Source organism: Protopterus annectens, chromosome 10.part0 (genome assembly GCF_019279795.1).
Source record: "Protopterus annectens isolate FY-2018-M chromosome 10.part0, PAN1.0, whole genome shotgun sequence".
In the NCBI taxonomy this organism is placed as follows: Eukaryota; Metazoa; Chordata; order Ceratodontiformes; family Protopteridae; genus Protopterus; species Protopterus annectens.
Window position 1 is genome coordinate 1,304,644,581 of NC_056744.1, and position 26,084 is coordinate 1,304,670,664.

Sequence of the window (26,084 nt, forward strand, 5' to 3'; positions counted from 1 at the left end):
ACTACACCCCTGCACTGCACACCATTGTTGGGTGATGAGATGCCAAGGATTACCCCTCACCCAGCCTTTTACAGTCATCTTGCACAGCCAACCACTACACACCCATGAAGCAATGCATACATGCATGCCAGTACTGGCACCTTATGTCTGCGTGTGGGTTATGATGCTCCCAACCACAGTCACTCCCAGTATAACCCTCATTGGCATACCAACAGATGTCAAACACTTTCACATGCCCTAGCCCATAGAACCTCCAGATATCCCCTGTGGTGCATGTAGTCCTGTGCATTACTGCTGTGTGGAAAACTAAGTAGTTAGGTTGTGTATTTGTGGCCCTGGCAAAGAGTGTCAATGCATGTCCATTAGAGAGTGTGGTTGTGGTGACAATGGTATCCGTTCATGTGGATAGCCATGTGTGCCACACCTAATGTATGTCTACTATATCTCTGTTGCAGATGTCACTTACCTACACACATATATGTTCTTACAGCACAGCAACATATCGCCTTTGTGGCACATGTAGTAACGTCATGCACATGTAATAGTAATGAGTAGTCAGTCAGGGGTTTGACCCCTGTACTGTTAGGCATGTGACAGACGATGCTTAGGGTTAAGTCTCCAAGCCCTTCCCTGGTGTACTTTGCCTGTCACACCCACACACTCACTGGTGGATGTGAAGGAGTACACCTGCTCAGCAGCAACATGTGTATTGTAAGTGATGGACATGGTCAGGTGATGGCCTCTGCACCTATTGCAGTACTCCTCTAGCTGATTGCATGTGGAACAGCTGTGATGGTGTTCCCATAGCCATTCACATGATAAACACAGTACACTATCTAGGGAAAACATGTTGGTATTTGGCCATGACAGTCGCTGTGAGTGGTACCTGGATGTGGTGTTCTGACACTGCATCACAGATGATATCTGGATGTACCTCAAACATTATACACAGTGGGAAATAGCCTAAAGACAGGAGGGTGATGTGCCACACATGACTACAGCATGTAAGTGTAGCTATGCTGCATTGAGACTACTGACTGTTTAACATGTGTGTGTGTGGTAATGGCTATTCTGCATGTTTTAATACAGACATGACAGTACACTGTTCGTGAGGGACCCCCATCTATAGGGCCATCTGTGAACTGGTCAGTGTGTGCAACCATTTGTTTCCTATGTTACACACTGGACATACATCTGTGCACAGCAGAAGCATAGTGTGAGGATTGCAGACAGTACATGATGATAGGGATGTGTTACTGCCATCGCATCCCTGACTGGACATGTGTCACATGAAACAGTGGTATGACAGACACTGTCTGGGGTTCCCAGTGACAAGCCAATAATGGGCATCTGTTCATAGCTGCGGTCACACGTCTACTACACATTGTACAGATGGCATGCAGTATATATGCATTTGTTGTGCTCCCTCTGCAAAGGTATACCATCTGTTGTGTTGGGTTGATGGTGATATCTATGCATACTTTGTAGGTAATCCTGTATGCTGGTGTCTATCACTAAGCCATATGTGGGTTTCAACTGCAACACCATAGGCTGAATGGGTTGGGAGGTCCCAGAAGAACCTCCTGTCCCACTTCAGCTGACCATGGCACCAGGCACTAGCACATCTGGGGCTCAGCCTTGGACATCAGCCTCTGTAGGCTCTGCACCACCTTCTGGTCGTACACCACTGTGGATGGAGCATGTCCCCCTTGGGAGCAGGACCAGACAGGTACATGTCTGCTGTCATGCAGTCCTGGACATGTTGCGTTGGGGGCTCAGTAAGGGGTTCCGAAGCCAGATATACAAGCTCAAGGGCGGAGTGCCATATTTACAGGGTAATGCTGCCCCTCCTGGACAGCCCCCAGCACTGCCTCCTTTGCAGCTGTTTAGGTGCAGTGGCGGCTGCCCATGGCTGGGGACCTCCATCCCACTGTTACCATGGTCTTGTGAATGCCAAACACCCATCCCCGTCTAGGGTGTATCCCCCCACATGTGTCATATACCAACCCTGTATGCTGTCTTGTCTGTGATCCTACCCTACCTATTCTCCACGGCCATACCTACACTCCTTCCCCTACATCCGACCCTCACATACAGAAACATAAGGCCAACTGGCTCCTAGGACTACATCTGCCCTATACATAGCGGTCCATTTCACACACGTGCACACTGGACACATGTAACCCTTGTAATATGCATCACAACATACTCCTGTTATCCTCACCCCTGTCTCTCAGGCGCATGATCCTGATATGCACATCACCCCTAAATGGTCCAGGTACACCTGATGAGGAAGACCCTATTGTAGACACAACACTACCGGTCCCTCTATGGTTACCCCATGTACCTTTATCATGATGATGATATAGCACACAGCACCTTGCAAGAGTACTGTTCACACATAATGACTGGACAGGTACTGTTGTGTTAATGTACATTACATGCACAGAGTGATGTATACGGCCAATGTACAACTATTTATGTGTATGAAAAACACATGTCTGTCTGAAGGAATCTTGAGATCACATAGAACAACACCACTACATAATACATGCATCGCTGGTGTTTCCCATTTCATTCGTTTGTAATGCTTTGTTGCCACATGGTATGTTCCTGATATATCTCTATATATTTATTACCTATATGCTAGACATAAACACTCACATATACATCTACATGATGGGATACATTCCTATACTGTTGAATGACTGCGCTGTATGATATGTTTGTGGTACTGTCCGTTGTCTGTATATCTGCCATGGCGTATTGTTAATTCACATTAGCTGTGTGTGCAGGGTCCTGGTTCCGAGCCTTGCAGAGGACGTTTATTTGGTTTATTGTCCATGTTCATTCTTCATGGATATATATATATATATATATATATATATATATATATATATATATATATCTGTCTGTACATTCACCTGCATATACACCTACGTGCATTTTTACATTTCCCATACTATTGAATGACTGCCAGTTACCGTCGCACATACCCGCGTATGCTTTGAGGTGCCATAATCACCCTATTTCCGACTGCCAGATGGGGAAGCTTCATGGGGACATGTGAAAGGTATTCATTCCTGATAATTCACGTGGGGAAATGTGCATCACGGTCAGGTGTTTAATCCCTGGTCGTAGGTTCTGCAGGACCGAGTGGAGGCTGAGCAGGGTTGTGGTCAGGTACTGCTAATCTGAATTGTGCCTGGTAGGGTTGCCACCTTTTCAAATGCCCACAGTGGGACATGTCTTGTACAAATGTCAGAGTTTGCAAGGCAAAACATACCCACAGCCAGTACATAGGACAGAACTTCACTGTTTTGCCTACATCTTGTAGCACTTTGGTTGCTTATTCTGTTTCTTATAACATTTAGGTGTTTCAGAAACAGAATAATATTACATTAAATATAGGAAATATGTTTGTCCTAATATCTCAGGACATTTGCCATTTTTCCAATTTTTATGCAGGACACAACTGTTCAAGGAGGGACTGCCCCTCGCAAAGTGGGATAAGTGGTAGCCCTAGTGCCCGGATGTCAACGGGGGTAGACATTGTGTTATGCCAGAAAGTCTAATCTTGAGAACAGACATTTATCCCATGAGGGATGTCCAAAAATTGTAAATGACGGACCCCATTCAGCTGGCTATTCGAAAATGTGGTAGGGTTATGCATGCATGAGATACCTAGTTTGCATGCCTGAGAATGCCTAGGGTGCAACTGCCTACTAGATGTGAGTAGGGGGTTACTATGTGCAGATATGGCTGCGTCAAGCTAGCAGCCCATGTATGGGTGGTTTTGGTGGATGTTCAGCAAGGGGGGGTGGTGTGCTGTGGAGGGGATGATGGGTATTCAATTATGTATCCAGGTGTGTTGGGGTTGGATGGCTAGGTTCAGGCCAGACCATTATGTGGGAGTGAGCCAGTAACGTTTCTGTACATGTCTATCGCACAATTTAATGTTCATCTGTTTGTGGGATTGTGTTCTGCAGTATGGCCTGTCAGGTTGTATTGCGGATGTGAATGTTTGTTCTTTGGTTTCCTTTCTGATTCACCCACTGCTCCCTCGTACACCTCCAGTTCACCTATTGTGCATCCGACCCAATCTCCCCTTGGCGAATTATTACATTATCCGTCACCCCCCAGCCCCATATTCCACACACACAATCCATCCCTTCTCTGGTTGATGGCCCATGGCACAGACGGCAGAACACATTGCATACTCTACATATCTCTGGTACCAATATGGTTGTGAGGACAACCCTGGCATATTTGATCTTCCACATGCTGTACGTCACGCACATAGGTACACGCAAATACCTATCTTTCATGACATGGTGGGTAGACCCGGGTAATACCCATTCATCTTTGGGCCATCCAGACAGGGATGACCTGGACCACAAATGGGCAGATATTGAGTGAATGCTCTGACCATTGGTAGGGTTGCCACCTTTTCAGATGGCCAAAGTGGGACATCTTCGGGACACAAATCAGATTTTACAGGCCGATACGTGCCCACGGTCAGTACAAAGGAGAGTACTTTACTTTTATGCCTACGTGACAGCTTATTCTTTTAGCGGTTTAGTTGCTTATTCTGTTTCTTGTAACATTTAGGTAGTTTAGATACAGAAATAACTATTTTATGGAACTATTACATAAAATATGGGACATAATTATGTCCTACAATCGCAGGATATTTAACATTTTTAATAGTTTTAGTAAGGTTACTATGCCCAGAGTGGCACTGTCCCTCACAAAGTGGGACAGGTGGTAACCCTAACCATTGGGCTAGGCTTAGCAAAGGGCAGCAGTGCGCTAACACGCTGCGTTTCACTTCCACTTGGTATAACAATCAACACTAAAATGGAATACGGGCATGGGGTTTTAAATGTCATTTGTTCGGGGGATGGGGACTCAATATTCAGCTACGTGTCTTTGTGTTTACTTTTTATTTTGGTGTTCGCAAAACTGTCTTGTTTGCTTTGCATACATTTCAGTATCCACGGACACTGACAGGAGTGATTATTATTAGAGGCAGGCTGTACTAGTCAGCATTTTAGGTTGCGCGTATGCAGCCGACTTGTTCACGTCTCCGTGCAGCAGTTAGACACGCCCCCTGCACCCGTGCACGTTTCCTATGTAAGTGGACGTTGTGGCAGCACACCTTCATTAATATGCATGTGGTGCTGCTGCGCCATCTCTACACTGCACGGTCGGCACAAGGCTAACGCCATCCTTGCGCCATGCTTCATGAATCCCGGGGATAGAGTGTTATATTTTATTTAAGACAAAGAGATGAGAGAGTCATGTCAAGTGATGGTCCCTTGGAAACATAATCAGTCCCATACTTAATATAAAGATCATGTGGAAATGTTTTTCTTACTATTAATCCTTGCTGTAATTATGCTCTCATCATGGAAAGTGGGCCATCTGCTTCTAAAATGTATATTTTTATTACTTTTGCTACTATATGTATTAAGTTTAATAAGCCTGAATTTTTATTTACTGCATGTGAAACAGGTGTCCAGTTACTTCCTGACTCTGTGTCATCTGACCCTGCCTTCTGAGATGCAATTGCAAGGAAAAAATGGTTTGTAGTATCTAAATGTTTTCTGTAGTTTGCAGAAGATTTCAACAAAAAGAGACACAGAAAGCAGACCAGTCACACAAACAGTCATTCAAGTACAAGACAGCAAATCAAAATGGAAGAGGATAAGTTTCCTAGGAAAGTGTACATCATTTGGCATACGGTATAATAACATTGATGTAACAATGCAATACTGCTCTACTATGGGATGGTGACTTGTAGGAATAGGAATGTGGTGAAATTTCATGCAGATTACAGAAAACACCTACCCTTTATGAAATGGGTCAGATGACACAGAATCAGGAAGTAATTGGACAACTGTTCAGCATACAGTAAATGCAAACCAAAGTTAAAGTAAACAATGACAATGTCTGCTAAACAAATTAACACAAGAAAAGTTCTAGGTAAGTAAGAACAAACTGCGTATAAAAATAATAAGTCTGAAATAGATGGGTCACATTCTAATATTACTGGGGCTAAATCGTGATACAGGAAAAAGCACCGCAAGTGTGCAAATCTTATCTTCTGAACACAAGCAAGTATTGCATATGTTTTCTGTAACATACTGAGATAAATTAACCTATAAGGAAGCTGTGAGATAAACATGTACTTGAGAAAGGAGCTATGAGCAGGAAAAGTTTTGAAATGGTTAAAAAAGTAGGTGTAGTGACTTAGCTGTTAATACATTACAAAATGAATAAAAAAGTTGTACAGCAAGTGGATGCCAGTCAGAACAGTATAAGAGCCATGACTGTACAACAACGTACACCAAATGCCTATGATTTGAGTATTTGATGCACAAAACAGATATGTTTACACAGAAAAGAAACCAGTAACAGTAGTCTATGAATGTGTGATATTCCATAAATACATTCTTGTTAAGCATATTTTGAAAGTCTTTGCCCGAGAATTATCCAAGATTGCAGAGAATGCTGCTTAATCTACAGAGATGTGATCTGAAACTGAAATGTAGGCCATGCAAGGAACTGCATGTAGCAAATGTGTTAATTGAGCATATATGCCAGAGATTTTTTAAGAGTTATCAAAAGAAGAACTATATATTATTTGGGTAATACTACAGTTAGCAGTGACAGCAGAAAAAGTAAAATAATCCCAGGGATGTATTGCACGGGCTTAGAAATGCAGATGTTCTTCACAGTTCAGTGTTACATTCCTAATTCTTGGGAGTCCTACTTGCAGAAAGCAGACAGCTGCATGACATCTACAGCTCTTAACTCGTCCTCTTCCATGTCGGTCAGACTTTCCCACACAACACACACACACACACACATCAGGATGTCAGTAGTATATAAGGATATTAGGTAATGTTATATTCAAATCTTTCTTACTGCAGTTTCTATTAGCAGCTTGAGTCTCCAGTTGCATTGACAGTCCACCAGGACAGCATGATTTTTGAGTCTGAGATATGTACTCTGCTGGGGGAAATAACTTTTTTGCTAATGTTGCCATATTATTTTGAACTACGATAACTCTAGTTGACTTCTGTGAAGATTACTAACTATTTTACATGCAGAAAACAGATACAAGTTAATGATTTCCCTAACTTGTGTCTTTTTTGTCTGTGTAGATCCAAAACACAATGTGCCCCTTTGTCCCCATTGTGCTTTTAGTTAAAGGGGCATATAGCACAGGGCGGTATCTGTTTATAAATATTTATCACTGAAGAGGGTATTTGTCTGGTCGTACTTCAAAATGTCATCCACCAGCCATTTCACTACCCCCCCCCCACCAGAAAAAAGAAGTTTCCAAATATGGCAAGACCTCTAGGCCATAGGCCAGAGTCCAGAGAATAGGCCCAAGACTCTCAAGCAGACATTGGTCAGCTTGTCTCAGCACTGGCCGAGTACTCCCACACCCTCCCCCACCTCCTTTGTAGGCTCCCTCCTAAGACCTTTTTTAAAAAATCCAGACAACCAACTGCTGAAGAACATACAGACTTAGAAGTACCCTCTGCTAAAAGAAGGGAGCTGCTTTCCCAGAAGGATTTGGATACTTCAGACTCAGGGGAGGAAGAAATGACATATATTGACTGATGTGTTTTAGAAAAGGGGCAAAACATGGCATTTTTACAGCTAGTTGGGTTTGGCCTCATTAGACTAAATAAATCAGTAAAGACTTTAAAAAAGTAAAAAGTCATGGGCATTCAGAAACCACATAGCTGAAATACTACTATGTCCAAAGATTGATTGCACATATCCAATGGACCTCCACTACAAGAAGTTTTAAGTATTACTTAGTGAAGATTATAGCTTGGCTGGGTCTTTCTTGTAGTTTTTACTTAATGATTTATCTGTGTAACTTTTTACCCAATGATTTGGATGTGATTTCAGATATTTTGCAGTTACTCAAATGTTTACAGATATCAGGCTTGTTTTTAAGCTCTTTGTCTCCAAAGTATGTCCAAACAATCCACTTATCCTGTACTGATGAGCTTTGAATGAAGGCAAACCATGACATGTCTACACCTAGTGGGGTATAGCCTCACTGGTATGAATGAACAACTAAAGGCTCAAAAAAGTAATAAGTCATGGGCTTTCATAAGCCATGTAGCTGAAACACTGGTATGCCCTTAAGGAGTTATTTGCAAACAGCCCATGGGTTTCCACTATAGGAGGTATAAGGTACTACACAGTGTAAATTATATTTTACCTTGGCCATGATTTTTGGGACTTTTTAGGAAAAATAAACAAAATAACATATAAAGATTCATATATTTTCCTCACTATTAATGGCAATACCACATGAACTTGGTTTACAGACTTTCTGTTTGAAAAAGGAATTAATCAAGACAAGATCAACCTATATGAAAATCTATTAGAAACACTATTAAAAAATAACTACATCCTGTTTGAGAAACAGCTATATTTGCAACGGAAGGGTGTTCCCATGGGGTCAGCTTGTGAGGGCTCACTCACCAACATAGTCATGATCCAATGGGAAAAATATTACTTATTCAGCTCTGAGTTTTTTGGATCCTGTACTTTTTACACATGCTTTTTGGATGACATTTTTATTTCATGTGATGAGAAGAATAATATCACACACTTTTTGCCATATATTAATCAAACCACCAGTTTTTTACAGTTTACACACGAATGGCATAAGATTTATATCGTTTACCTGGACATCTAGTTGATGAAAGAGACAAGCAATAAGAGGTTCCTGTCTAAAATTTACAGGAAGTCTACATACTCAAACTTTTTTTTGCATTTTTCAAGTGCACACCCACTTGTCCAGAAGAAGGCGGTTGTCAAGGGCCAGTTTGCTCGGGCCACTCGATTGATCACCTTAGATAAAACCTGCTGGGATGAATGTTTCTTACTTAAAGAAATGTTCCAAAAACATTGCTATCCAACTTGTTTTATAGACAATTTAATGCTGAAGGTCATGAATAAACATGAACGGAGGCATTTTCTGCCTATTTTAGGTACCACATTGGACAATTTGGAGACTGTGATAAAAGTAATGTGTACTGAGGTTAGTATGAGCAAAAACAGAAATTTTAAAGATTATTTCATTACTATGTATACCCTGGATACCAGTATAATTAGATCTATAGTAGACAGAAACTGGTGCCTTATAAGAGATGACAGACAAATAAGCAACAATGTGGAGGACAGACCAAACGTTATATATAGAAAACGTAAAAATCTTAAAAAAGTGTTTGAAACCTTAAAAGTTCCCAAAAAAGAAAATTATGGCATGAAAAAAATGTGGTCACTGTGGTTATTGCAAGCATGTACTTGTAGGTGACAATATTAAAGTGAATGGTTTAAAATTAAAATACTTTATTATTTTAATGGTGAAACAAGGGGGGGTAGTTCAGTGTGCACTTTGCGGCTTATGCCCTGTGTTTTACTTAGGACAACCGAGCTGATTAAAAGACTGTGTCTACAAGCAAAACTATAAAATTAAGAAGAAAAAGGAAACAAATGCCCTATCAAAACATGTGGAAGAGAACCCTGTACATGACTTTAAATTTATTATTCTAAAAAAGGTTACGCGTAATGTGAGTGGTGGTGCATGGTCTCTAAATATAGAGAGCTGTGAGCTATACTCATAATTTTGTTTAAATGCTAACAATTGGCCAAGTTTGAATGACCAAATATCGCTGGCATGTATTTTAAAGTTGAAAGCACTGGAGAAATAAGATTTATTATTTATTATTTTTTTTATTTATTGGCATTTGTTTACTAGGAAAGTCCACTGGGCCCAAAGAACCCATTTTCAGTGGAGGCCCGGTGAGAAAAGCTCCACAATACAACAGTACATAAAATATAAAACAGTACATAAAGTATAGAACAATTTGGAGATATAAGCACTATTTACAAAAGAAAACAGTAATACACAATAGCTGAAAGTGTGCAAACACATGATATGTACAGATTTATAGGTAAAAGATAAAAGTTACAAACTGGTCAAGGGAATAAAATTATTATACACTAAAGATAATATACTAAAGCAAGCAATATCTTAGCAGTATTTTCAAGGTGTTTTGGGGTTATAGGCAGCAGCATACCTCTCAACTGTCCCGAATGACTCTGTTTTTACCGAGTTTTGGGGTCCAATTAATGGGGTGCCACGATTCCTGAGTGGCACCCCTTCATTTCCGAGTTTTTCTCAGCTATTTTTTATTTTTATTTTTTTTTCCATTTTTGAGCTAACGTCATCACATGAGTGATGACGTCAGTTACGTCGGTGGTTCCAGCCTGTCGGAATTGAGCTTGCATTCCAGGTCCGGCTGTTCAAATGGAGAGCGGGGAAACATTAGCTTTTGGCTGCAGCCTGCACTCAATTACTGTGAGCCGTTATGCTTAACACTGTTTGTATAGTCGCAACACCTGAAAGATGTGTTTAGAATGATTGTTTGGCAATATCTCTACAAAGAAACTAGAATGCAATTGCGATACGGAGCTCCTGACTTACTGCTGCATTTTCTCAGATTTCTGGCTGGCTCCTGGCTTGACATGCTGTGACGTTTGAAAGGGTAGGTTGGGTTCTTATTTTCAGAAGGGGTATGCCTGTGTTAATGCATGCGAGGGCAGTTTATTTTTTTTAACGAGAAGCCTGCTTGGGAGCTCTGCTATTTCTGCACGATGAGTTGTTGCTTAAAGTACTTCAAACGAATGGGAGCTCTGTAAAGTACGTGAACCACTACAAGTAGTGGTGTGTTAGCCTGCTTGGGAAAGTACTGCAAACGCGGTTGCATTTCTGCACAACTGCTACTGTTGACATTCAAACAGAGCATTTCTGCATGGTACTTGCACAAAAGGAGAGAAAGTGGTGTGTGTGTGTCTGCATGCGTGCCATTTCTCAGTAAGTTGCAGTAAAACTGAAAAAGCACAAAGTCAAGCAGCTTCCATTCTTCTAGAGATAGATATTTCAATAGATGCACTTTGTTTTTAAAAGTCTTTAAATATCTGTTGCAATAGCCAGTATTAAGGTTGAATTGTAAACCTATGACATGCTTTAATAATTTTAATGGTGTTCAGTTATATATCTGATTTGAGGAATAGCTTCTGTTGTCTATACAACAAAACTTTAACTTTCCATTAAATGACTAGCAAAATATACTTGTCTTGAGGCATCCTGTAGGCATATACCATTTTAACTACTAGCATAAAAATGATAAATGATTTTTTGCTAAAATACAGAAACCCTAATTCTGTAACAAAAAAAAAGGATAAGTATCACCTAGAATGTTTCAGCACCTCTCGGCATGAATCATATACATAAATCAATTTCAGAATAGCATTTTAGCTGACCAATTCTGATGCCTGAAACAATGTTCTGTGTTCAAGAAAATGCAGACTAGTGAATATATGCAGCTTTTTCAAGGTTACATTTTTGTTTTACTCAGCACAAAGAATGTTCCTTTTATCTAGACCGTAAGCATGGAGTGTTTACAGTATAAATACAGAAAAGCAAATCTATTGCTTGTTATGCATGATAATGTTTCAAGAATTTCTAGGCTGCATTTCAAGATAATATAATGAAAATGTACCTGAAAAGCATTTTTGATTTGCAACAACACTGCTTTTTAATAGCATATCACCTATAGTGGTATCTTGCCACAGAATATAACATATTGCTTTGTCTTGCAATATATTTTGAATGAATCACAGTTTATGATTCTTATGAAATAAATGCAAAATACTGAAATATTAGATGTGAGCAATTCACCTGATAGGTTTACTTCCAAGAAAGCTGAATAATCAATGAAAAGCAAATAGAATATGAAACCATTCACTGCGTCACAACCATTTTTCATTATGCGACTTTCTTTTATTTTGAATTTGCGGGTGTTATGTTATTCTCTTACATTTCTATATGTTTATATAGCTAACACACACACACATGCATTCATATTGATATAGGCATGATTATGTGTATATGTGGTGGTGCGGTGGTTAGCGTCACCTCACAGCAAGAGGTTCTCCAGTTTGATTCTCAGCTGGAGTGCCTTCTGTGCAGAGTCTGCATCTCCTACCTGAAGTTACATGGGTTTCCTCTGGGTGCTCCGGTTTCCTGCCACATTACAAAGACATGCAGTAGGTGGATTGGACAATCTAAACTAGCCGTAGGGTTGTGTGTGTTAGTGTGAAAATGCCCCCACCTGAATACATCTGGTGGCTAGAGGTGCTCGGGCTCAAACCTTGTACCTTGGGTAGAGGTAAAAAGAGCCTAAAGTCCCTAGCTACCATCACTTGTAAATTTACGCCTTATATTTTTGCTTGGTTCCTCATTAAATCTGTGGTTTTCAGGATTTTGGCATTTGAATTTCAGACTTCATATTCTTCAGAAAATATATGGTAACACGAAACCTTTTATTCTAGCAATTTTCTACATTTATAAGATCAGCATTTACAATGTGTCCCTATTTTGGGGCTGTATTCCCCCATTATTAGCTTTGTCCAGGTTTTTTGTGCTAAGAGGTTGAGAGCTATGGTGTGAAGGGAGAACTGAACTCATTAAATGATAGCCACTTAAGTTTCAGTCTTCCTGTCTTTCATAAAATTGCTGATGTGGCTTAGTGGTATGTTGATGTGTCCCTAGTTTTTGCTCCCCCCCAAAAGAAAAGTGAAATTGAAAATAAGTGCCAAGAAGCTGTGCAAGATGCCTATGGCTTACACTACTGTCATTCCATATATTTTATATATATATATATATATATATATATATATATATATATATATATGTTTGTGTGTAAAAATAGACTTTTATCATGGAAATTTTCTGAATAGGGCAGTTTTGTCATTAGTAGCTCATGCATTTTGTTTCATTGCCTACTGGAAAAATGTTTAAACAAATTTAATATGCGCTCTGTCTTAAGTGTAACAAGTGTGTTGTATTATACAAGGAATATAATTTAATTAAGTCAGGAATGTGTGTCAAAGAAGGCATGTATGTTTCTTTTGTGTGCAAGGGGCCTCATTTCAATGCTGTTTCAATGAATGTGAGTTTCAAGGGCAGAGAAGTTTTAATGCCAAGTCTATTTTATGAGACGGTATTGCTTTGTTTAGCAGATATCGATTATTGTTTGTGCATTGTGCTATAAAATGTAAAAATAAAATACAAATAATCATTATGGAAGTAAACAGTATGCACACATTAGTGTTTATGGTAAATGGGATAAAATAGCCAAGTAATGGGACATTGGAATGGCTGCAGGGGGACTCTGGTGCTATATTTTGGTTCTGTTCTTCACTTTGTGCTTGAAAGTTGGTATCCCACAATTCCATTGGAGTGGGTGGGGTTGTGTCATTATGTATGCAAATTTTATGTTAATCAGCGTACAGATTTGTACCTATTTTCATGGGCCTTGTCCAGATTTTTGATGTTTCAAGGTTGACAGGTATGGACAGCAGAGTAGAGAGAAGGTGTATATAGCCAGAAGGGCAAAGATGGATAGTAAAGGAAAAAGTTAAATTATTTGTTTTGAGTAGAAAAATAGAAAGTTTGAAGAGGTAAGGATGTAAATTAAGGTGTGAACAAACAGAGTATAGTTGGTGAAATTTTGGATGGATGAGAACTGAGACATGTGCATTGTCATAAGGTGGAGAGGTTTTGTTGCAAAGATTTTTTGAAGGAAGAGATATTACTGGAGGTTCTGATAGCTAATGGGAGAGAGTTTCAAAACTTGGCAACAGAGAAGGAATAAAGCATGTTGCCGGGAGGGTGTTTAGGTTTGTCTACTTGCAGAAGATGTTGATTTTCAGATCTAAGTGGCCTATTTGGGTAGTAGTGGGTTAAGATGAAAGAGAGGGCTGGGCGGTCTGAGGGTTTGTAAATGATTTTGTGAGCTCTGATTAGCTGTAGGTAGATTAGATAATGTGGAAGTTCGAGCCAGCTAAGTGGTTTTAGGGCAAGGCAATGATGGGAAGAGTATTTTGCATTGGTTGAAAACTTGGCTACTTTGTTGTTTATTATTATTATCCATAAAATAAATTATCCATAATTTTAAATTTACACCTGCAAGTTGTTTAGAGCTTTTTAAACTTTCATATTGTGTGCATTTTATATGTTCTTTATATATTTGCTACTGTTAATTTAAAAAAAGGTAACTTGATCTGTTTGAGGGCTTGGCGGTCACATGGCCTGTTTTTAGATCACATAAGTTTATAAATTAGTCTGTTTGTTGTGTGTTTTTTATCTGAAGTCTCTATTCAAAGAAGCAAAATCACTAATCAATTAAACATTTATTCTGCCAAGTATAGATGTGCTTCTCTGCCTTTTCTGTTCCTATGTGCTTTGAGGTTGTTTACATCTGAGTTTTGTTTTTCTGGCCCATGGTTTTCCCATGATGGCAGAAGGAGCACTTCCTGGCTCTTCATTGCAAAACCTATATCCCAAAGTAGATGTTTATGAGATTCAACAATCAGTTGGAAACCTAACACCTGTTCGAGAAAGAGCTATATTTGCGATGGAAAGGTGTTGCCATGGGGTCAGCTTGTGGGGGCTCACTCACCAACATACTCATGATCCAATGGGAAAAGTACTACTTATTCACCTCTGAGTTTTTTGGATCCTGTACTTTTTACACACGCTTTTTGGATGACATCCTTATTTCATGTGATGGTGAGAAGAATAACATCCCACACTTTTTGTCATATATTAATCAAACCACCAGTTTCTTAGAGTTTACACATGAATGGCATGAGATTCATACCATTTACCTGGACATCTGGTTGATGAAAGATACAAGCAATAAGAGGGTCCCGTCTAAAATTTACAGGAAGTCTATGTACTCAAAGTTTTGTTTTTCATTTTTCAAGTGCACACCCACTTGTCCAGAAGAAGGTGGCTATCAAGCGCCAGTTTGTTTGGGCCACTCGAATGACCACCTTGGATAAAACCTGCTGGGATGAATGTTTCTTACTTAAAGAAATGTTTCAAAAATGTGGCTATCTGACTTGCTTTATAGACAATTTAGTGCTGCAGGTCATGAATAAACATGAACAGAAACATTTTTTGTCCATTTTAGGTACCACACTGGACAATTTGGAGACTGTGACAAATGTAATGTGTACTGAGGTTAGTATCAAAACGTGGAAATGGACATGACGTTAAGTGTATTATTCTAGAAAAAGTTATACCTAATATGAGGGGTGGTACATGGTCTCTAAATATAGAGAGGTGTGAGCTGCACTGGCAGTTGTGCTTAAATGGTAACAATTGGCTAGGTTTGAATGACCAAATATTGCTGGCATGTATTTTAAAGTTGAAAGTATTAGAGAGATAAGGCTCATTATTATTATCTGTAAATTTAAATGTGCACCTGCAACCTGTTTATAGCTTTTTAAACTATCATGTTGTTTGCATTTTATATCTTTATATATTTGCTACTGTTTTAAAAAGGCAGCTTGTTTTGTTTGAGGGCTCGGTGGTTATATGATCTGTTTTTAGATCACCTGAGCTTATAAATTAGTCTGACTCTGTTTGTTGTGTGTTTTTTATCTGAAGAAGTTTCTACTCAAAGAAATGAAAGTGCTAATCAATTAAACATTTATTCTGCCAAGTAGAGGTGTGCTGTTCTGCCTTTTTGGTTCTTGTGTGCTTTGAGATTGTTTACATTTGAGTTTTGTTTTTTAGGCCTGGATATTTCTTGGCTAGGCTTGTAAGGGTCCTAGGGCCATTATCCTAGTAGCCTCATATGATCCTATGATATATATATTTTTTTCAATTTCCGAATATAATGTGTGTTTTAGTATGTACCTAATCAATCTCGTCATACAGATACAAGAAATACAAAGCTATAAATCTATGACTTGTATTTTCATAGATTTTCCATCCTAATGTTTAGACAGTAAATCTCTTTATTCTGTAAGGAATATAAAATGGGTCTATATTATATTCTTGAAAGCCGACAATATCGAAGCTGATATTGTTGACACAAGAATAGCGAAAGTGCACATCGGACGTGTAAACAGAAATCTCCGTAAGGGGAGATTTCCGTTTACTGCAATGTAGTGCAGTCTCGGAGTTGGTATATTTAAGTAGCGGGGGGTGCAGCCCCCCCATGTGAGGGGTGTTATGTACTTTTTTTGTTGTTGTTGTTTTTATAAGTTCGATGTTTGAAGACATTGCTCATATGGTGTCGACCATATGATGTTCGATGTTTTCAACCGCCGATCTTATAATATAGACCCATATAGGCCTTGCACTATTTTGCTAGCTTCTGACTTTTAAGTGCTCCTTTACAAATATTGAGATATTTTTATCCATCCTATCAGATTTGCTGTAAGGAAGCAGTATATAGTTATGTATGTATATTTTAGATCTTTCAGCCATGTTTCAGTAATGGAACACATAACATCTTCTAAGGAGAAGAAAGTCACTCATTTATTAAGACTTAGCAAAGCCACCTTTGTCTATGCATCTGCTGTCTGTAACACCATGTTCTTAGCCACTGATGGAATGTGACCGCATATCCTGACATGTTGAGTTGCTGTATTTTACCATGTTTGTTAGGGTATTCAGTAATCACACTGTATCTTTTTGCATATACAAGTTGGAGATCCTTTTTAAACTGTTCACATCAATGTGATAGTCAAATTTGTTGCAAAGCAAGTTTGTTTTTCTAATGGTTGCTGTAAGATATTCTTTTTTTTACTCAAATGATTTTTATTTTGATGAAATAACACAATAATTTAATACATTCATAACATTCAATAACTATTTACAGTATTTACATTCAGCCTGACAAAAAGGATTCAGATAAAAACATTTGTAGTTAAATAATAAGTTAATATATAAACTATGATAGTTAGGAAGAATTTTTTTCCATCTGTGGGGTATCAATCCAATTCAAAACTTTCCTCCATGGACTACTAACCAATGGCTTAGGAAGCTATAAGATATAATCCAATGAACACTTACCATGGCATAAGTTAATCCTTTCTAATCAAGTTGAGATGCCCCTAAATTTTTGCCCTAGGTGACATCACAGTATCACAAACTCCAAATCCAATGAGTTTTGTCTGTTTTATGTACAATGGCGTCACCTTATTCTTCTTCTTTCGGCTGCTCCTGTTAGGGGTCGCCACAGTGGATCAACTGTTTCCATTTCTTCCTGTCCTCTGCATCATGCTCTGTCACACCAACCACCTGGATGTCCTCTCTCACCACATCCATAAACCTTACCTTAGGCCTTTCTCTTTTCCTGTTACCTGGCAGCTTCATCCTTAGCATCTTTTTCCCAATATACTCTGCATCCCTCCTCAGCACATGTCCAAACCAATGTAATCTTGCCTCTCTGGCTTTGTCTCCAAACCTTCCAACCTGGGCTGACCCTCTAATATACTTATTCCTAATCCTGTCCATCCTCGTCACACCCAGTGCAAATCTTAACATCTTCAACTCTGCCACACCAAGCTCTGACTCTTGCCTTTTTGTCAGTGCCACTGTCTCCAACCCATATAACATAGCTGGTCTCACTACCCTCTTGTAGACCTTCCCTTTCACTCTTACCAGTACTCGTCTGTCACAAATCACTCCTGACACTCATCTCCACCCACTCCACCCTTCCTGTACTCTCTTCTTCACCTCTCTTCCACACTCACCATTATTCTGAACTACTGATCCCAAGTATTTAAACTCATCCACCTTCGCCAGCTCTACTCCTTGCATCCTCACCATTCCTCTATCCTCCCTCTCATTCACACACATATATTCTGTCTTAGTCCTGCTGACCTTCATTCATCTTCTCTCTAGAGCATATCTCCACCTCTCCAGGGTCTCCTCCACCTGTTCCCTACTCTCACTACAGATCACAATGTCATCTGCAAACATCATAGTCCACGGGGACTCCTGTCTGATCTCATCTGTTAACCTGTCCATCACCACTGCAAATAAGAAAGGGCTCAGAGCTGATCCTTGATGTAATCCCATCTCCACCTTAAACGCATCCATCACTCCCACCGCAGACCTCACCGCTGTCACACTACCCTCATACATATCCTGGGGTCTATATTAGAACACTGAACATTTAAAATGTTGAGTGTTCTAATATCGACCCATCTTCAGCGAACGCTGAAAATATCAAAGAAGCAGAAAACCAAATTCTTTCCTAGGGAAAGAATTTGGTTGTCCATTTCTATTGCTTTGGTATTTTCAGCGCTCTGTTGGAAAGTTACGGGTGGGGTTCAGGTAAGTGTGCGATTGAGTGCAGGTTAGGTATGTGTGCGATTGTGTGGACATGAGGGTTAGGGTGGGTTAGGTGAGTTAGGGTTAGGGTGCAGGTTAGGTACGTGTGTGATTGTGTGGACATGAGGGTTAGGGCGGGTTAGGTGAGTTAGGGTTAGGGTGCGGGTGAGGTGTGTGTGCAATAGTGATGGACCTTAGGGTTAGGGTTTTGGTTAAGGTAAGAGGATAGTTAGTGGTGTGTGTATAGTTTAGTGTAGGGTTAGGTGTAAGATTTTAGGTGTATGTGTGTGGATTGCGGTTTGTTTGATGTGCTTGTGTTGTGTGTATGTGTTTTGGAACAGCAAATTTTTTCCCCAGGAAAAAATTTGCTGTTCTGAATGTTCTGTGTTTGGTATTTTCAATTGGTAGGGTTCGATATTAGAACACTCGACATTTTGAATGTTCGGTGTTCTAATATAGATCCATATCCTGTACCACTCTTACATACTTCTCTGACACTCCCGACTTCCTCATACAATACCACAACTCCTCTCTAGGCACCCTGTCATATGCTTTCTTTAAGTCCACAAAGACACAATGCAACTCCTTCTGACCTTCTCTGTACTTCTCCATCAACACTCTCAGAGCAAACATTGCATCTGTAGTGCTCTTTCCTGGCATGAAACCATACTGCTGATCACTAATCATCACGTCCCTTCTTAACCTAGCTTCCACTACTCATTCCCATAACTTCATGCTGTGACTGATCAGTTTAATCCCTCTGTAGTTACTACAGCTCTGCACATCACCCTTATTCTTAAATATCAGTACCAAAACACTTTTTCTCCATTCCTCAGGCATCCCCTCACTTTCCAAGATTTAATTAAACAAAGTTAAAAACTCCACTGCCATTTCACCTAAACACCTCCATGCTTCCACAGGTATGTCATCTGGACCAACAGCCTTTCCATTCTTCATCCTCTTCATAGCTATCCTTACTTCCTCCTAGCTAATCCACTGCACTTCATGATTCACTATCCCCACATCATCCAACCTTCTCTCCCTCGCATTCTCTTCATTCATCAGCCCCTCAAAATACTCTTTCCATCTGCTCAACACACACTCCTCACTTATGAGTACATTTCCCTCATTATCCTTTATCACCCTTACCTGCTGCACATCTTTACTAGCTCGGTCCCTCTGTCTAGCCAATCAGTACAGGTCCTTTTCTCCCTCCTTAGTGTCCAACCTTTCATACAACTCTTTATATGCCTTATCCTTAGCCTTCGCCACCTCTCTCTTTGCCATGTGCCTCATTTCCTTATACTCATGTCTACTTTCTTAATCTCTCTGACAATCCCATTTCTTTTTCACCAACATCTTTCTCTGTACACTCTCCTGTACTTCTTCATTCCACCGCCAGGTCTCCTTGTCCTCCTTCCTCTTTCCAGATGTCATACCAAGCACTTTTCTTGCCATCTCTCTTACTAGCTCTGCTGTAGTTACCCAGCTATTCGGTAACTCTTCACTGCCACCAAGTGCCTGTCTTAACTCTTCCCTGAACATCACCTCACAATTACCATTTTTCAATTTCCACCATTTGATCCTTGATGCTGCCCCCATACTCATACTCCTCTTCTTGATCACCAATGTCATCCTACAAACCACCATCCTATGCTGCCTAACTACACTTTCCCCTGCCACCACTTTACAGTCTCCAATCTCCTTCAGACTGGCCCTTCTACATAAGATATAATCCACCTGTGTGCATCTTCCTCCACTCTTGTATGTCACCCTATGCTTCTCCCTCTTGTTAAAATAAGTATTCACCACAGCAATGTCCATCCTTTTCACAAAATCTACTACCATCTGACCTTCTGCATTCCTTTGCTTAACACCATACCTACCCATCACTTCCTCATCCCCTCTGTTCCCTTCACCAACATGCCCATTGAAATCTGCTCCAATCACCAGTCTCTCACCCTTGGGTAGAGTCATCACCATTTCATCCAACTCACTCCAGAATTTTTCTTTCTCCTCCATCGCACACCCAATTTGTGGAGCATATGCACTAACAACATTCATCATTACACCATCAGTTTCCAGCTTCATAAACATCACTCTATCTGACACTCTCTTCACCTCCAGAACACTCTTAGCATACTGTTCCTTCAGGATAACTCCTACGCCATTTCTCCTCCCATCCACACCATGATAAAACAATTTGAACCCACCTCCGATACACCTAGCCTTGCTCCCCTTCCATCTGGTCTCTTGCACACACAATATACCAACCTTCCTTCGGTCCATCATATCAGCTAGCTCACTCTCTATACCAGTCATACTGCCAACATTCAAAGTTCTGACCCTCACTATCACAGTCCCAGCCTTTACCTGCCTTCGGGCATGCCTTCCCCCTCTTCTCCTCCTTCGGCCAACAGTAGCCCAATTTCCGCCAGCACCCTGTTGGCCAACAGTACGGGTGGCGGTCGTTGTTAACCCGGGCCTCGACCGATCCGGTATGTATATCTGTACTGTTGTCCGCATGTATGATTTGGCAAAATTTTACGCTGGATGCCCTTCCTGATGCAACCCTCCCCATTTATCCGGGCTTGGGACCGGCACAAAGAAATGCACTGGCTTGTGCATCCCCAGTGGCTGGGTTGCACAATGGTATCCCCTATAACTAGGAAATATTTGAGGTTTCCATGTCTTATCGTCTGTCTTATAGGGATTTTTTATTATAGACTCTCCCTGCTGACATTGAGTGGGTGTACATGATTTGCTGTGGTCAGTTAAAGGCCTTTGTAATATTTTGCATGTATAAAGTTCTGGTTTTGTGTTAAAGGTCTTTGTAACATTTTACATGTATAAAGTTCTGGTTTTGTTGAGGTTATGAATGCAGGTACAAAAACTAAACTGAGTTTAAGTAATGAGTAATTACTTCAAATGTTACAAACAATGGTTTGCTAGGTGTCCCTTTAAAAATATATAATTCTTATATCCCTTCTTCTAGCAAACAGTGGGGTAAAGGGAGATGCTGGGGTGGAGCTGCTTAATGCATGCTTGATACAAATGGCAAGTACATAACTTTCGCAGTACCTAATAAATATAGACTTATCTGTATAGGGATGTTAATAAATTGCTGCTTACCAAACTGATTTTACAGGTGAGTGATATTTTCTGTGCAGCACTGGAAGAATATATCAACTGCATTCAAAATAAAGATAGCTTCTGCTATAACCTCTACATATTGGGAGTGGAAGACTAAGCATATTTTAAGAATACCATGAATTTCTTTTAAATATTGCACCTTTATGTTTTCATATCTGAGCAATATTTATATTGTTTCAGTATTATGTCTTCAGTTGTACAATGGTCTTTTGAGATTTTTTTCAACTTTTTTTTGACTAATCACAGGAAGCTCTTTCATTAAAAAGAAGTATTTTTTTCAGGTGTCATATGCTCGACCCAGTTCTGCATCTATCCGGGATGCTAACCTTTATGTTAGTGGCCTTCCGAAAACCATGAGCCAGAAAGAACTTGAACAATTATTTTCACAATATGGACGCATTATCACATCAAGAATTCTAGTTGATCAAGTGACAGGTAAAATTGTTAAAGGCTACTGATTATTTCTGCTCATAAGTGTTCAGGAGGTTACTTTTTTGGTAAAGTCAGTTAAGACATATTGTTGCTTGAAGAGTAAATATTTGTGCGGAATAAATGTAAAAATTTGAATGTTACAGAAATTCTAAACTATTTTTCTGATTCTGCTTTTGTACAATAAAAGATTGTGTAGCTGTAGATTCTGGTAAACATTTCTGATTTGTTTAAACTATAGTTGTCACGGGATAAACCATGTGATCATAGAATGTTGTAGTCTGTTGAGTTGATGCACAACAAAAGAAAGTTTCATGAGACCACATTCTGACACAATAAGTACATCATGCAGCACATCCATCAGAAATATTGAAAAGTACAAAAACAGAGTTTTTGAAAGGGGCAAGACCCCCCTGGATGCACAACCCTGTGATTTTAAGTAAACTAAATCTGAGATTGCACACTGGGGAGAAGGTAAAACTTTCTTATACCAAAAGCTTGCCAAACGTTGTCTAATGTAATGTGTAAATGATTGTGAAAAGTATGTATCAGTTCACCCTGAGGATGTTATTGGCTCATTCAAATGCTATGTCATTATTTATTTATTTCTTAACATTTGATTACTAGTGTGACGACCATGCCCTGGCCCAGCAATCAAGGAGCCTCAATCCTCACCACTAACACCAGGGAGGTCGTCTCCCAGAAGAGGAAAGGATAACTAATACACACAGTAAAGTACAATTTCCCTTAAATGCACACAAAGATCACAGTCAGTCTGGGGCTGGCTGCTCCCTTGCTCTCCAGGTCCCTAATAAGACTCCCCACTGGCACAGCTACAGGGTCCAGGTCTCAGCCAAGCTGGGTAAGCTAAAACCTCCACTACCCTCTCTGTCCAGCCAGTGCTTCATGTCCCTGCCAAGTAGCTGACACAACACACACACTTTGAGATAAGTATTTATACAACTTCACAGACACTCCTGGGAAAGGCTGACACAGATTCTCCAGCTGTACCCCTTTACCCAGACCATACGGTAGTAATTACTGCCACCACCCAACTAATAATATCAGCTACTAAAAGGCCCTGAAAAGGATGTCCAATTGTTACTGTGCAATATTATAATCCAATGGTAGTATGACTAACAGTCAAGGCTTACTTTAGAGTGGCCTATTACAATAACCTCTTCAAACATACAATGTACTCTACAGCTTATCTCTACACAAGCCAGCCACAGGTAGAAGGTTTTAAAAATATTTAATAATAAATAATTAAAACACAAAGACAAAACTACTACACCACAGAGCTATCTAAGAGTTCAGAGATCACACAGAAACTTAAAATAATACAGTAGGACAGGTCTGATTTCAAAGAAAAATACCTAATTAATCTTTACTAGCTTTAACTATTCCTACAAGAAATCACAGTGCTAAAACTTACATGTGAGCATAAGGCAGAGTGCTGAGTTAGACGTCCAAAGTCAAAACGTTTCCAGTCTCTTATGAGAAATAGTATTTACACTGGAGGGTATAAATATATCTCCAAACACCATCATATTGGGGGACGTCAACTACCCGAATATAGACTGGGAACATTACTCAAGCCCTAACTTTCTAGCCCAATGGTTCCTGGACTTCATAAATTCAAATGCCATGGAACAGCTAGTCACTGTTCCCACGAGAGGAGAAAATATACTAGATCTCATCACAAACATGGGGACAAAATGCTCCACACCGGAAGTATATCCCTCATTGGTGAGATCTGATCATAAACTAATCTCACTGGAAATCCATATCCCGCCCCCACCCCAAACAAAAAAGACCACAGTGAAGAACTTCTCTAAAGCAAATTTCACACTACTCAAGACTGGTGTGGTATCTTTCAAGGCCCCTGAGCCAGTGAAAACCACAACCCAAGCTGCAGAAGCCCTTACAAATGCCTTCTATGAACACCTCCAGGACTGCATGGATCAGGCAATCCCAAATAAAACCAAGACTCTTTCCACAAAGGGCAAACGTCCAGTCTGGTGGACCCCAGCCATTAACAAACTTTACAATAAGAGGAGAAAGCTATTACATGACAGAACAAAATCCATAAAAGGGAAGTCACTCCTGATCATTATTAGTAAAAAAATACAAGCACTCATAAAATCAACTAAAGCCAATTTTGAGAGAAAAATTGCCATGGATTCAAAGGACAATCATAAGGCCTTTTTTAGGTAGGTTAGGAACCTGGGTGGAAACTCCCAGATATGCTCAGAATTAGTCCAAAATGATACAAAAATCACTGAACCCACAGACATTGCCAACATACTGGCAGACAGGTTCAGTGCAAACTTCATCCCCCTCTCCCCCCCTAAAGGAGAGATAACTATCCCAGCGGAGTGTAGCCTCCCAGACATCTCAAATGCGCAGGTGAAAGCTGCTCTCTCTAAAGCTAAAAACACAGCATCAATGGGACCAGATGGTGTCCCCGGCTGTGTGCTACACGAGCTAAATGAGGAATTAAACCTGCACATAAGGCAGCTGTTTAATCTCAGCCTTACCACAGAATACGTGCCCAAGGAGTGGTGTACGGCAACTGTGATCCCACTCCACAAAGGCAGTGCCTCTATGGACCCTGGTAATTACCGCCCCATAAGCTTAACAAGTCTAGTCTGCAAAGGTATGGAGAGGATCATAACGGAGCTCATAAACAAAGATATAGGGGACTTGCAGACATTGGACTCGACACAGTTTGGCTTCGTCAAGGGCAGATCATGCCTTTTGAACTTGGTCGACTTCTTCGAAACAGTCACCAAGGCCATTGATGAGGGAAAGGCAGTCCATACAGCCTACCTTGACCTTGCAAAGGCTTTCGACACAATACCCCACTCGGGTATTGCAGAAAAACTTACCAGCTTAAATGTAAACCCATATGTCACAAGATGGGTTGCAAACTGGCTTAAGGACAGAACCCACAGGGTTAGAGTTGCTGGCGCTATGTCAGACTCCAAGCCGGTCACAAGTGGTGTCCCACAGGGCTCGGTCCTTGGCCCCCTATTGTTCAGCATCTACTTCTCAGAAGTACAGACCAACATGGGAGGACTTTGGCTGACAAAGTTTTCAGACGACTGCAAACTGGGCGCCATAGTGGAAAGTGCATCGGACACGGATATCCTTCAGAAGGGACTCACGGAAACAGATAGCTGGTGCCAGAGCCACGGCCTGAAGTTAAATGCCAAAAAATGTATAGTCATACCCTTCGGGAAAAACAAGGTAACCCCAAGCTACCATATAGGTGGCAATCCACTAAGCACAGAAGAGTTTATCAGGGACCTGGGGACCCAGGTTGACAGTGGCCTTTCTTTTGACACTCACGTTGCTAAAGTGGTTAGAAAGACCTTCTACATTGCCCACCTGATCATGAACGGATTCACATCCAGATCTAGTGAGGTCATTGTTCCCCTGTACTCTTCACTTATCAGACCAATGATCGAGTACAATGCCCCATTCGGGATGTATCTCACCCGACATCTGCAGCAATTGGAGAGACCCCAAAAGTTCCTCACCAAAAGGATAAAGGGACTCCAAAATCTGTCATATGCTGCCAGATTGAAGAAACTCCAGCTCTATTCAGTCGCATACCGTCTGCTCAGAGGTGACATGTGCCTGACATACAAGGCCATGTCCAACCCAGAATTAATGGACATGCTCCACCTCAAAAAATCCAAATCCACCAAAACCACTAGAGCAAGCGACTTAAACCTTAGCACGGATATAAATAGGACGTGCTGGAGGGATAGATTTATCACTCAGAGACTCCCTATGCTGTGGAATAAAATCCTGGTCCATGTGAGGCAGAGCACCTCGCTGGCTCTGTTCAAGAGAAATCTTGACCTGTGGATGGGAGATTGTAGGTTTACCCCGGGAATCATCTCTGTGTCACTGCTGGACAGAGGCACAACAAACTAATGGGCACAGTATTTTTTCATATAAGGGGTGGCGTAAGCCACAAAACTTTGGGCTAGGCTTATAAATGCCTTAGGGCAGATAGCCTAGTATAAACCTATGAACCTATGAACCTATAAACGTTACTAACAAACATGTCTCTAAGGCCCTCCCAAATTACATCATTTTGACACTTAGGTTTTCCCAGTATTCATATTGCATCATCTTAACACATGGTCTGAGTTCTCGGGCCACAAATTGCATTATTTAGTAATCTAATACCTGCACAGAAACTTACAACAATAGAAGAAATTTCACATGTATATTC

General features: G+C 40.4%; 1 protein-coding gene across 8 annotated transcripts in view; it reads left to right on the top strand.

Moving 5' to 3' along the window:
- ELAVL4 (ELAV like RNA binding protein 4) overlaps window positions 1-26,084 on the top strand; it is a 731,770-nt gene that overhangs the window by 556,300 nt on the left and 149,386 nt on the right. For all 8 annotated transcript variants that reach the window (XM_044085981.1, XM_044085982.1, XM_044085986.1 and 5 more), the window contains one exon: window positions 21,685-21,838. In XM_044085981.1, coding sequence (XP_043941916.1) covers window positions 21,685-21,838 — 154 coding nt within the window. The remainder of the gene's footprint in view (window positions 1-21,684; window positions 21,839-26,084) is intronic.